The following is a 14,491-nucleotide window of genomic DNA, read 5'->3' as shown; positions in this document are numbered from 1 at the left end:
ATGATGGCCAGTGAAAACTGCATCAGCCGCTTCAAAGACATAAAGCTGTCATCACCTACCACTCCACAAAAAATACTTTTAAATATCATTACTCTTGAATAAATCTCACAACAAAATAAATAACAAATTCATGTTTTCTCTACATTTCCCCTCTTTACCTTTGCTCTCTCCCCTCAGCACTTCACCCGTTAATATGTCCTGTTGTCTACCTGTCATTAACACAAGATGTGTCTTAATAGCAGTCTGCCTGGCAGGATGGATTCTGACAGACCCGCAGAACAATGTAACCCAAGTGCCTTGAAACAAAGGCATTTAAAGGCCCAATGCAATATTGATGTTAGGAATAATGTCTCTGAATGCTGCTTATGAATATTTCATGGAGCTTAGCACTCTCCCTGACACACATGTGCTGCGCTCACACACAAACAAATGACTGTGGGCGCTATGAAATGCTTGGACAGAGTTATAATTACAACTGCGTTCACATTTTAACCGGTACCTAAAATTCGGTGCCTGTACCCAACAGTACCTTTTCTGTAATTTACTCGCTGTGTAATAAGTCCAATCATCTCGGTTTCAACCTTTTATTTATTTAGAAATGTTACACACTAGACAAAATAAATCCCCTCCCTACCTCCCACTCTCCTCCCAAACATATCCCTACAACCTATGAGATCAAATAATATTAAATTTTTTACAATGCACTTTGATTCTGGGATTTGTGTCTTATTCTATTTTAGCCTGTTTTTATTTATTTATCTTGTTTATGACTGTTTTCAATTGCTAGTTAACGTTTTATGTAAAGTACTTTAAATTGCCTTGTTCCTAAAATGTGCTATAGGAATACAGCTGCCTTGCCTTACAACCTCCGCCTGTCAGTTTGTCACCACGGCATAGAAAATGCTGTTCTGCCTGTCTCAGAAGCAGTGTATACGTGACCACTTTCAGGTTGACATTTTATGGTCTTGCAGCGAACGCTGTCCTAGTGGAGTTTTGAAAAGTGTAACCGCAATTGCAACCGCTTTATCGGCATTGGCGTTTCTCAATGTGACTTTAACAAGCTGCAGAGGCAATGTTGTCTCGCAAGGGGTGGGACTCTCTAGGCACCCTACGATTCAATTCCGAGGCCAACAATTCGATTCTAAACTGATTATCATCTCAATGCAATAACTTTTTATTAACATTTCCATGTGTGATTTAAAAAAAAAAAAAAAAAAAAAAAGACTACAACACACCAGATCTAGCTCGACCGGCAACAAAACAACAGGCACGCCGCACACACTTGTTTGGGTTTGCGAGCCGGGCACAGAACAGTAACATTACGCTTTGAGATGCGTAACGTTACGTTGGCTGAAATGGATGCCAATAAGATTCTGAATGAAAAGTTTAAAAAGTTTTTTAAAAGTTGCCAAATGGTTCCACTGACAAGATCTGTGATCTGCATGTTTTGTTGTTTTGAACTGAGCTATCATTGCAGCATGTCCAGTCTGAAGTACCACCTGATGGCCAAGCACACAGCTGATGTGAATTCTCCGCCCCCCTTTGTCAAAGTATTTGTTTCACTCTTTTATTAAAGGACAGTGTAATTGTGTGAGAGATTTGCTCCGAGTGAGAATGTTACATGGGAATTTGAACACTACAGTAGGCTATATGCCAATGTTGTTTTCAATTTAAAAAAACATTTGCACAGAGCAAGCAGATCCACTTTTCCGTGTTGATAAGAGCATTAAAATGAAAAATAATTATGGGATGAAAAGAAATCAAGGGACATTCAGAATAGATAAAAATGTGTGATTAATTGCAAGGTAACTATGAAAATAACGTGATTAATCACGATTAAATATTTTAATTCTTTGAACTAAAAAAATATACATAAATCTGAGATTGTTAGATTTGGCCATATACAGTATTTACCACACGCAAGTTTTATGAAATGTTTTGTCTACGAAAGTTTTTATTTTGTAGTCATTCCATGATTAAGCCTTAACATGCTTGTTAATGTCACCTCTCCCATTAATCTGTCATTTCACGGGCTCACTTATGTTTAAAGGTGGAGAATTGGCTTCTTAAAACATGAAACATGAGGTGTTCAGATGTAATGTGATAAAGTAGATGAAAAGCCTTTATGTTTTTTACCTCTTTATGTTATGTATGTCTTATTAAATCATGTGTATATACAAAACGTTTTTTTTCTCCCTTTTTAGCCATTTTTGTTTTCTGCATTCTTGCCAAAACTAAGTTATCCATTATCCCATCCTCTTGGGTTTGTTTTCTCTTTTTTTTTTTTTATTTGGTACTGCATTCAGACAACAATACAGGCATAATGCAATCAAAAAGAGAAGAAGAAGAAGAAGTAAAAGAAGGAGTGAGGTAAGACCTGTGGATATAATTGAAATGGATCTGTTGATGGTCTGGGTTTTTAGAAGCAAAGACAATCGAGGACGAAATCTTATCCCAGTCCAGTGAATCACCTCCGCTGTAGCGTTCCAGATCGCTGGACCAAACATGTACAATAGGGAGGGTTTTATAGGGTTTTAAGAGGCATCCTGGATAAGTGAATATATTTGGGAGACAAAACCTATTTCTGGCCTCTTTTGCACAGAATGGAGTGCAAAGGGTGGGTAGTAAGATAAGAACTCCATGGTACTCGTAAGCTTTTAAAGATGATCGTAGTTGAAAGTACAGAAATAAAGATGTTCCAGGGAATTGGTAAGACAGTGTCAGATTATTAAAGTCACAAAGCCCGTTCTCGTTATATATATTTGCTAAAACATATACAGTTTACCCCTAGAGCTCCATTACGGGGATGAGAATGAGACCCCCCCCCCAGTGAGTAAGAAATAGTTGTTGAAGAGTGGACTATTCAGGTTCCATTTACATGTACTCTTAGATTCCTTCTCAGCAATAAGCCATGTTGATAAGAAGAAACTCATTATGGGACCAAGCAGCAGCTTAGCTAGTTTCAAAGGGACAGCGGAGTAAATCAGATCCTCCAGTCTGTGTTGGGATGCTAGGTTCTATGCCTTAGATTTTCAAAAGGGATCAGAAGTGGGGTCAAGTCAATCTGTGAGTGGTCTCAATACAAATGACAAACAATATTATTTAAAGTTAAGCATAGAAACACCATCTGTTTTATGTCACTGAAGTGTTGTTAACTTCCCACATGGCTGTTTCCCTCCCCAAATAAATTAACAGAGTCACTCTGTTTTCTGATTTGTACATGTCTGGAGACAGTAACTTTTACTACTTTCTTTTTTTTTATAATTGATTATTAACTTATCATAATCGGTTATTGAATCGTTCTAGAGGAAATCTCTAGATATTTTTTTTTTCCTACCCCAAAGTCTTGCTCCATCTGCACCAAAGCACTGCGCTTACACGCTCTCAGGTACCAAAATTTGCCACCAATTGATTTAACATGAATTGGTCCTCGGTAGTACTGAGGTAATCCGGTCGGTACTCTTAAAAGTACAGAGTTTGGTACACAACTCTAGATAAGTGAATGGGGAAAAAAGGAGAGTGTAGTGAGACAATTAATTTCAAAGAGCCCTCACTCCGAAAAAGTACAAAAATGCTTGTCATTTGTGCTGCCCCTCTGCTTTGCCCAGAACTATGAAGAGATAACTAGAGCAGGGTTTTTAGTGCCAAAAACAAGAACGCACTGGCATAATAATAGAAATAACTTTATGTTTGTATTGAACTCCCTTCGAGTGATTCCATCTGTTCTGTATAAGACCAGCTCAAATAATAGACAAACCACAGCCAATAGATTGGCCAGGAAATTGGACAGAGTCAATAACTATTACTGTTCTGCTGAAGATGTCTGCAGCAGGCTACAGTACGGAAAAAAGCTGATAACTTTCTTTTCAAAAGAGTGTATTTACAGTTCAATACAGTTATTCTTACGCTTAAGATGGCCAGTGTTTCCACTAGGGATGGGAGCACTCTTATAACAATATGACTATGCTTACAAAAGGCAAGAACTATCTATTGGAAGGAATTGCTTCGTTGGGAATTAAAACTATTCACGCAGGTAGTGAAACTCTAATATGGTCACATCACGCACATCCAGATAAAGCAGTACACAAAAAAGTATGAGGTGTGAAATGAAGCCTGGAGTCTCGAGTGTTGCATGTGTGTGCAGGTACGGCTGTAATTTCAAAAAGAAATATATATATATGCACACACACATACACAAAAACACACAGTATATATATAAAAAATTCTGTTATATATACATACACACAGTATATATATATATAAAAAATCTTTTATATATAGATATGTTTAGTATACTTTTTTACTATGGTATTGATAGGTGCATGCATGTTTTACACGGGAAAAATCAATACTGCATAGTATCACAATATTTTACGTGGCTATACTCACTGATACTCAGACGCAAAGTATCAGTGTTTTATAATATAAATTGCAAATGAGAATTTAACTTCTAGTAATAGAATAATAAAATTATTGGGTTTTTTCAAAATTGATCAAAATAATCGTGATTATCATTTTGGCCATAATCTTGCAGCCCTAGATGGTTGGATTCACAATAGCTACTAGTTAGCTGGTCGATCGTTTGGGTGCATGAGGTAGTTGCTATGGGGATTCCTTTTTAATTGTACAGTGTGTTTTCTGGTTTTATGCCTGTAAACTTCTTTTTGAAAAGTGCTTTGTAAATAGAGAATATTAGTATGATGATTGATATGAGTATACATAATACTTTGAGTGTGTGAAGTTGCTCAAGTTATGCTTTTGCGGGAGTTACAGTAAGCATACCATGCAAACAAATAGTAAATCTGAAAGTGCAGTCAGAGAATGGTAGCAATGTTGCTGATTCAGACACATTTTCAATGGAAGAATCTCCACTCCTCAGACACAATCCTGGCTTAATCAGGTTGTATTCCTGCTTGGTATCAGACAGAATTGTCAACTTGAGTTGACTCGATTAGGTGGGCAGATTCAAACATCTGGACCCTGGCAAGATGGATTCAGGAACTTTTTTTTTTTTAACAACCTCCTAACATTCTAACTCTGTTCTAATGAGTTGGAGGTTTGTTTACATCTGTCAGTGCATGTATTTATGTGTAAACAAATATAAAATATAAAAATAAACAATGTAAAAAGGCTGGACTATCTGTCTATATCTGACCTGGAGGAAATAAGGAATTTAAAAGGCTGGCTGGTTAATGAGAAGACGGTGGCTCTAGGAGAAGGTCAGTGTTCTCACTCAAAAGTCTGACACACAATTATATGGCCAACAAAAGCTCCTTGACTACATGCTGAAATAATAGGCATCTGTTTCACATCAACACCAACTAACCTTTAAGCAATTAACAATTAAAACTGTGGACAAATGTTAGAAGTGTGGACCGGCGGCCGCTGTGTCTCTCCATGTTGCTGGGAGCCGTGTGTGAGTAGATGGGGGCGAGGCTGCGCGATGAGCAAGAGGAGGATCCAGACACCAGCATGGCTTTACAGAAGGAAAGGGTGAAAAAAAACACGGAGCGTTCTAAGAACGGAATGACGCGTTTAAAATATCGCTCGATCACGCAAATTTGATTGTGGGAAGCCAAAATTGTGAGCGTGATTAAATTTCAATTAATTGTGCATGCCTAAGATATGTGCAGGAAATATGGAGAAATAGAAAGGAAGGGAGGATAAGGGAGAATTAAAAAGACAAGACAGGGAAGGAAAGGTGAAGGAAATCCTGAGAGAATAACCCAGAGAGGAAGAACTGGACCGAGTGGGGACACAGGATGAGTTAGGCTGAGGGAGGAGAAACAGGATGGTGTAAGAGTCTTCTCCCCCTCATTCCTCCCTCTCTCTCATCCTTTTCTCTGAGTCGTTCTGCTCTGATGACTCACAGAGAAGAGGCAGAGGCAAATCTGCTCCCTGCAGCCGCTCCTTCCTACAAATGAGTTAAGGTTGCACCCAAATGAACTCCTCACAGAGCTTTTACTTCACTCCTACCAGAGTAAAACATGCAAAGCCAGATCTCTGGAGTTCATTTATGGTCCTGAAGCCAAACAGAAGACATACTGCCAAAATCTAAACACCACTTTTGCTTACAATTCCATTGTTCTGTGTGCCCTAATCAACAATATTACATAGGATAGAATGGAGGAACTATACTGAGTGTGGAAATAATAAGATTTTACACAAAGGCAAATTAAATGTGTTTGTGTGCCTTATGGATGTCTAATGTCTTTCGACAAGGCATATTATTAGCCCTACTTTGGCAGTTAACTCCCATTCTTTAGTGAAATAGCATGCAATAAATGAATTATTTATGCTTTTGCGGTTGAACATGGCCTTGAGATTTGGCCTCATGTATGTGTAGGTATGTGTTCTTTCCAGAGTTCATATATTCCTCTATTTCCTTCTGTTCAAGCGGTTCACTGACGCGTTCTATAAGTAGTAATGCACTGTAGAGGTCTTGTCAGCTGAGCTTTGATACGCTTACACACAAAAATATTTACCTTTTACTTGAATCTTACAACAACAGCTATCTAGTTTCCTTGCCAAGTCTCTCAACACAGCAAATCCCACAATCACTGTGCATTGTTTTCCTTCAACAACCGAAAACTCACAGTAAATACTGCCTCCATCGCGGGAAGGTGAAATACTATTGCAACTTAATTAATATTGACAGCCCAGAAAAAGGCTAATCTATTTCAAGTCAACTAAGCTACAGTCACCTTTATCTGCATAACTACAAATTAATCGCAAAGTTCAACTGCGGTGGACTCAAAAAAAAAATGAGGAATTAGGGCTGGGCAATGTGGAGAAAATCAAATATCACAATAACTTTGGCCAAATACCTCAATATTGATGTTGCGACAATATAGTGTTGACTATTGGTGCTTTTACAAAAAATTAACACAATGAGATTATCAGTAATGTGGATATAATGACTAATGGGTAAAGGCAAATAATAGAAAAGGTACAACAGTGTGGTAAGTTCATAACAGGACATCACTTTACTGTAATGCAGCCTTTACAACCAGGAAGAGACAACACTTATTCCATGTTACGATATTCCAAATCTAAGACAATATCTAGTCTCGTATCACAATATCGATACACTATCGATGTATTGCCCAGTTGTATATGGAAGACATTTTCAGTCCTAAAGGATGGTGGTGTGTTGGGGTGAGCGGAAAGTTTTCGGTTTAGTCTCTGTGTCGTGCCTATGTACAGCTTAAAAATCCAAATGTAGAGGTCTGACCCTGTCTCAGCTGATATTGACAGGGATTTAGAAATTTGAATAGGGTGCCTAAGCCTATAGCTTCCACCGTCCATGTACTGTAGCTTACTTCACTGATACAATAAATCAATTAATTTACTAATATAAAAAAGTAAAAACCAAGTAGTTGTAACGGCGTGTCTACACAGGAGGCGTTATAGGCACGTTGTCAGTTTCACGATTGTCCAACAAAACAGCTTTTATGTTAAACAATTTAGCTTTCTACACAAGCTGCATATCGCCTCGCATTTTAAGAGAATAGGGGGGTGGTGAAAATTTGGGCCGTAGTCTGTTCTATTGACTCTGGACAAAACCACCAGTGAGCTGCAATTTTTAAGTTCTCCTTAAATCCCAGAATGCATGTTAATGGAAAATGGACAAACATGCACAAATACACCCTTACACAAACAAATCAAAAATAATGTGACGAAATAAGCTAAAAAAAAAAAAAAACAGCCCACAAGGCCACATTAAAAACTGATATTAATATGCATCTACATATAAAAACATTCATATACGCAACTGCTGGCTAACTGATGATTGCTTATTTACCATGTCATGTTCTTAAGTGTCTTCTTAAGTGAAAATAAAGTCCTTTCCGAAGCAAGCAAACAAAAATCGAGGGCTTGAGAGTCAACACAATTTCAAATAATTGCAGGGAGGGCGTAATTTTGAAGCACTAACTGCTCTGAACAGACATCAATAAGTAAGTTGCAGGAAGCAGCTACATAAAAACCAAATAAGAAAAAACACAAATTATTTCTTAAAACCACCTGTTTATTTCTCTTTTCTTGAATCAGCCTCAAAAACGCTAGGCTAACACTACCTGCCGGATATAGAAAGATTGCATTTTTTCCCCATACAGTACAAGAGTTTGTTTTGTTGGCTAATCATGGTTGTTCATTCATCCGGGTCTGCTGGAGATCATCCTTGCCTATTAAAGAGGCAGCCCAACGCAATTATCAGCCATTATGGCATGTGCACCTTCTTCTTTAAGGTCAAAAACAAGAGAGGAGAGGAAAAGAGGAAATGAGAAATGTGCTCCTTACGTGAACAGTGTGTTTCTTCATCAGGCTGGGCTAATGGATCACCCACTCAACACCCAGGAAATTACCTCAGGATAACACCCTCCTTTCTCAGGCATGATTAATTGATCCAGAGAGAACCAGAGAAGAAGCAAAGATACAGGGAGAAAAAAGTGCTGATGTGCTTCGGAAGAGAGGTAGATTGGAAACACAGTGGGGATCGAAAAGACTGGTGCTGACCTTTTTGACTATTAATGAAAGCGGAAAATGGTCAAACCTGAAAATGTCTTTGGTTTCTAATGAAATCGCAGAACAGGAATTGGCACAATGTGCAGTACACTGATTCAATCTATCACGATCCGAAGAAGGAAGGTAGGGGAGAAAGGAAAGGGGAGAAGAGAAAGGGAGAAGAGAAGGGGAGAGAAACGCACAACCCACAAGGAACACCAGAGTCTGACTTTCAGCAAACCAAGAAATCTTAATTTAAACACCAAAAAAGAACAAGTTTGAGCAATCAATTTACTTCTAAAATTTAAAAAGAATGCCTTGCAGCACCAAAAGGGTTTAAACAAAAACCATGTGTGTGTGTGTGTGTGTTTTTGTGCATGTGTCTAACCAGGCTTGCAGCTCTTGCTGTGCCTTGGCCCTATCCTGCTCCAAGCCTTTATACAGCTCATCAGTGATCTTCCTCCTCAGGGCCTCTTCATCAACTGGGGACAAAAAGAGAAGGGAGACAGAGAGTTAGAGAGCATCAATGTGCGTTCCCCAGCGGCTAGAAATGACGACAGGTAAAACTGAGCCCTAGGTATCGTGCTCTGGCTCTGAGAAACTGAAAGCTCAGATGGGCCGATCTGGACTCTTGCTAATTAGGGAGGTCATAAGGGGCAAGGTTATCTCCCCTTTCTCTGTCATCCATTTGGCCCACCCATGAGAGAGACACATCATGACTTTCAAACGTGCAAAGTGGCAGTTGGTCAAGGTCACACCCCCAGCCTCCACCTAGCCCCCCCTCTCTCCTCCTCAAAAGCTACAGACTCAGAAATGGAACATACTCAGGAAAGCTCATTGTGGGACTGGCTCTAGTGCCTGTAATTCTGCACCAAGGCTGAATTTTGGGAAAGAGACTTCAGATATGGTGTTAGGGGACCACTAAAGTCTGTGTAAAAGCATCCAAAGACCAGCATGTCATGGGACCTTTAAGTAAACAGCTGTTTGCTAACAGGCATATTGTGCTTGTTTTGACACTGAATAGAGTCATAATGTCTAAAAAGTAAAAAAAAAAGAACAGGTGTTGGAAATCTGCATTAATCACAAAATGTGTGGTTTAAAATGAACAATTTAGATATAATGATTCATTTTGCTTGAGCAGATTGGTCTGGATTGTTACTAGTGTTACTAGTTACTACGATTGCTTATTTGGTCGAAAGAAAAAGTATCTGCAACTCATTTTATAACAGTTTGAGTCCTTAAAGTAGCAATGTCCAACATTCCTAGGTTTAAGACATTTACAGTCATTTAGGGGGATTTCCTGCTATTCTTAGTCTTCTTCTTTTCACTGATTTCTGATTTTTTTCTAGACCAAACAATGAATTGTTCCTTCTTTCTTGCATTGTGCATATAAAATAAAAGAAAAAATATACAATAACAGAATTAAAATGCACAGCTGGGAAATAAAAAAACCTAAGGGCTTGTTAAAGCAAGAAGAAAATAAACCATTACAGTAACATATTTACATTGCGTTTAGTCTATACACTGTATCATAACTAGATTTACATAGACCTGTACTTCATCAACAGAAGTAAATATGTGTGTGTGTGTGTGTGTGTGTGTGTGTGTGTGTGTGTGTGTGTGTGTGTGTGTGTGTCAAGGCCCTTTGATATTACAGCTTAACATCACAAATGCACAGAAACATATGTCGCCTAAACAGACACAAAAAGTGGCACACGCGTCACTCAACCTCAAATCACAGCACCGCACCACCATATCTCCATATATTCATGGACATCATAACACGTATCATTCCATGTCCCCAGCGGTCTATCTTGGCAGGTAATTAAGCATGAAAGTAAAGATGCCAGCCCGCGACCAGGCCAAAACGTGCTCTGAAGACAGAAGTGCCATGCGGTGTGCTGCGACACTGCAGTGATGGGGGGGGGGCAAGATTACTTTCCCAATGCATTAGTAAGATAGGATAATCCCTATTGTCAGAGTCTATTACTACCTGGTAGCATGTGGTAACAGCAGGCCAGTGGAAACACACAAAACCCTAATTACAAAAAACTAATTCGAGCTGAATTAGGTCAACAATAAGACCTAAAATGCACAAGGCCAATTATTTCATATCATCTTTGTGTTGCAGCTACAGTACTGTTAAAAACAGACAAAGGCAAAAATACACCAATTTCTAAAGCAAAATTGCCTAATACTAATGTATACTTACAGTGCCTATTTTGTGATTTCAGAAAAATGTGTTGCTTTGGGGTTATTATAGTCAAGTTTTCATATGCTACCTGTTAAAGTCTCACAATCAGTATTGCTTCAAATCAAGCGCTTTGATTTTAGTATCACAACTGGAAAGCTTTGTAAATAAATAAAAGTATTTAATCGTGATTAATTGCATTATTGTGCAAACACAATTATTTGCAAATCTTTCACAATTTTTTATTTGTTCTAAATGTACTTTAGAAAGAGATCTTTTTCGAGTTTTTATTGCTCAAGGGGTATTTGAGACTCAATGTTCTTCGGTAGTAAGACTTTTCTTTATCAATTTCTAGGGGTTTACAATTCAGAAAATGTCACGATTCTATACCGATGTTTTGACTCACGACTCAATCCAATATCAATTTTTGATTCAAAACCGATTAAATGTAGATACTCTTCCTGTGCATGTATGTATGTATACTATACACACACACACACACACACACACACACACACACACACACACACACACACACACACACACACACACACACACACACACACACATATGTATATCCATATTAATTGGATTTGTTTGTTATTTCTTATTTTAATATCCTGTTATGATGTTTGTGTATGTTGTGTGTGATGTTGTCTATAAGCTACTGGGACCTTGAATTTCCCCTTGGGGATCAATCTTTCTATCTAGCTATTATGTGATTGCAGTGGACATCCAATACAAAAAAATTGTATACAAAAAAAATACTTTTGAAGTCATAAAGCCTGTTACTCAAAACGGGAAGCCTCTCTTTAGATGAAGTGTATGGACTTGGGGACTTGGATTTGGGACGTGGCCCTGCGTCTTCAGAGCGTACAACATATCCATGGCAGTCACCGCCTTCCACTTGGCTTGCTAAGGAGCGGCCCGGTCCGAGACCCAAATGACAGAATGTGAATGAGTTAACTGCATGTCATAAAAACTTATTGGTTAAAAGCAATTTACGTTAACTCATTATTATTGTTATTATTTATATAGTGCGTAGTTTCAGTCTCCCACCATTAGGAATTCTAAGTAATGACACAACACTGTCAGCGCACCCACGTGATACAAGCCTTACGTAATTGCGGGCGCGCCCACACCCCTCCCCTACACAGTTGTTAGTAGCCAAGGAGGACACAGAGGATAAAAAAAACACGATGGACTCTTCAGAAGAGGTCATATCTTCACTTGATTTGAATGAAAGTCACCGGACGACACAATCTTCTGAATGGATACATAACATCTCAGCTCATTAACAAGCATTTCTCCCTCCACTTTTTCACATTTTAGTCTTCTTTGCATCCTTCAGCAGCTTAGTCGCACCCACACTGTTCACAATTTGCTCGCAGAATACAGTTTACTTAATCCTTTCTGAATCCCAACCTCTACAGCCTTTTCTTCTCTGCAGCAAACAGCACATAACACAAACTTACAGCGTGACTGTAAGGTTCAGTAAAGAGAATGAATAAGCAGCAGGTAGAGGGAGGCTTAGTATGACAGGGCTTCAGAAAAAAACACAAGTGCAAACGGAGGCGGTGATTGACAGTTGACAACTTTTTAGCTGTATACGGTATCCTCAAAGACAGAGACTCCTGTCACCTAACAGTCCAGAATGTGGGAAAATAATATCCATCGTGTCTGACAGCCCTCAGAAGCAACGTTGGTCCCACTGCAGAGAAGTCTAATTACAACTCTGTTAGGAACTACGACAGTAAGACAACACATCTGTCAGGTAAAACTGCCATTTTATTTCAGGAAAATGTGAAATCATCAGATGATTTGTCTTCGGTCTACAAAAATAATTTGGCAGTTAAACGTCCAGAAATGTGTACTTTAACTAAATGTGAGAGAACCGTTTCCTGTACACTAGAGACACAGCAATGTACATCTAGTCCGGACATAGCGTGATATTGTGATAAAGTCAACAAAAGGTGACAACATATTCAGTCACCTTTGACTTGGCATTTGTAGATAACCCAGATGACTAAAACAGACAAAGTTAGGAGCTAGTAGTTAAACACAGCAAAGCATTTAACAGTCAAAGTGCCAGATTTTCTCTTATTAAGAAATTGTAATAAAAACCTGAGCCTGATTGGACTTACATCTGTCATGTGACCATTTTGTCAATATTGCAACCTTTTTTTTTAACCATCTCCTCCAATCTGCATCAAGGCTGTACTGAAACATAATGCTGGCTCCTACCATGATGGAACTTGTGAGAATTAGTAGCTTTAGGCCACTAAAAATACTACAAACTATACAACAGTGCAGAATCTATTTGACAAAACCCCCCACAATCCCTTACTATTCCCTCAAAATATACATAGGGTAGATGAGCAGAAGTGGCCTTTTAAATCAAAGGTCAAATCCTGCCACATTAACTTTTTCCATCAGGATTTTAGTATTTTACACTTACATTGAAAACATATACCCTTTAGCTATGCACTATGAAAAGTAAAATTCTAAATGTCCTCTAAGTTCAGACAAGCCTAAGCAACTCCTCATTTATCCCCACATCCTCTCCAGCCCTGCAGAGAGAGGCTTCAGATAGCTAGCAGGCCCGCAGGGTCAGTCGGAGAACAGGTTCTGATATGATAAACACTGTCTGGGGTCCTTGAGGGAAGCTGGTTAGGGTCAGAGACAATTCCAGATTGACAGAGCCAGTGTCAATCCTGAGTAGGACATGTAAATGTTAAAAAGATTAAAAACTCATCATCTTTTTAGACATGTCCCCCTCCTATCCTTTTCCACCAATCACTAAACCCTGTGGAAAAACCCATAGAGGAGACGAGGCGGTAGAGCACAGGCTATTGGCAGTGGAGATAATAGACGAAGGCAAATTGCATTTCTCATCAGAAGTTTCATTAACCCCAGGACCCGCGTGGAGGGCATAATCTGTAACATTACCACTTCCTCACGTTTCTAGCTTGCGCTTAGTCAAGTCACCACGCACCTTTCACTATGTTCACATAGGAAAGAAGAAAAAGAAAAAAACGCCAAGAGCAAGCCTCCAGCTATGGCAGGCAAGTGCCATTTCTGATTTTCTCTTTTATTCACACTCCTTCCTGTTAATTCAATCTTTTGTTATGAAAAAAGACTTAACCAATCATTTCCCAAGATAACATGAAAAGTCAGTTTCAAAAAAAAGGTTTTATATTTCACAAGTTTCTCACTCACTTGCTCTCTCACTCTTTCTTTCTCTCTCTCTCTCTCTCTCTCTCACACACACACCCACACACCTATTGTTTTCCTTTGCCTGTCCCATTTCCCCATTCTCTCTGCTGCACCTGGGAGACTTTAAGCAGGCTATTAGTCCAGCGCAGTGTGTGGGCTCTGGAATATGAATATTTATAACACATTGGAGAAGGTGTAGGAGGTTCAACCTTGACTGTGTTGTAATCAGCACACAGACTAATCTTTGGCTCTACTCAAAACTTCCATCAGTGTTTCTTTACCAAAAAAAAAGAGTAAAAATGGAAATGGAAAGACAACTCCATGTCCTCCAACAGAAAAGGCAGGACAAGCATCCATAACTAACCACTTAAAGTGGAAATGCATTCGTAGATTTGTAATCTTACATGAACACTCACACTCCACACCTCAAAATGACAAAATGAAGTCAGATATTGTTGCTTTTATCTTTTAATCTGAAAACTAATTAGTGCAAACAATGGAAGGAATAACTTTATTCAACATGGATTTTTTTTTTTTAACTGTGCTGTAAAAGTGGCCGCAGAGCTAATAGAAAAACAG

The 14,491-nt window shown here is 38.7% G+C and overlaps 1 protein-coding gene across 5 annotated transcripts in view; it reads right to left on the bottom strand.

Moving 5' to 3' along the window:
- Window positions 1-14,491, bottom strand: part of chchd3a (coiled-coil-helix-coiled-coil-helix domain containing 3a) — a 65,735-nt gene that overhangs the window by 46,913 nt on the left and 4,331 nt on the right. For all 5 annotated transcript variants that reach the window (XM_034863452.1, XM_034863454.1, XM_034863453.1 and 2 more), the window contains one exon: window positions 8,894-8,987. In XM_034863452.1, coding sequence (XP_034719343.1) covers window positions 8,894-8,987 — 94 coding nt within the window. The remainder of the gene's footprint in view (window positions 1-8,893; window positions 8,988-14,491) is intronic.

Source organism: Etheostoma cragini, chromosome 23 (assembly GCF_013103735.1).
Source record: "Etheostoma cragini isolate CJK2018 chromosome 23, CSU_Ecrag_1.0, whole genome shotgun sequence".
NCBI lineage: Eukaryota > Metazoa > Chordata > Actinopteri > Perciformes > Percidae > Etheostoma > Etheostoma cragini.
The sequence above is the reverse complement of the archived record's forward strand: the minus strand, read 5'-3'. Positions and strand labels throughout refer to the sequence as shown.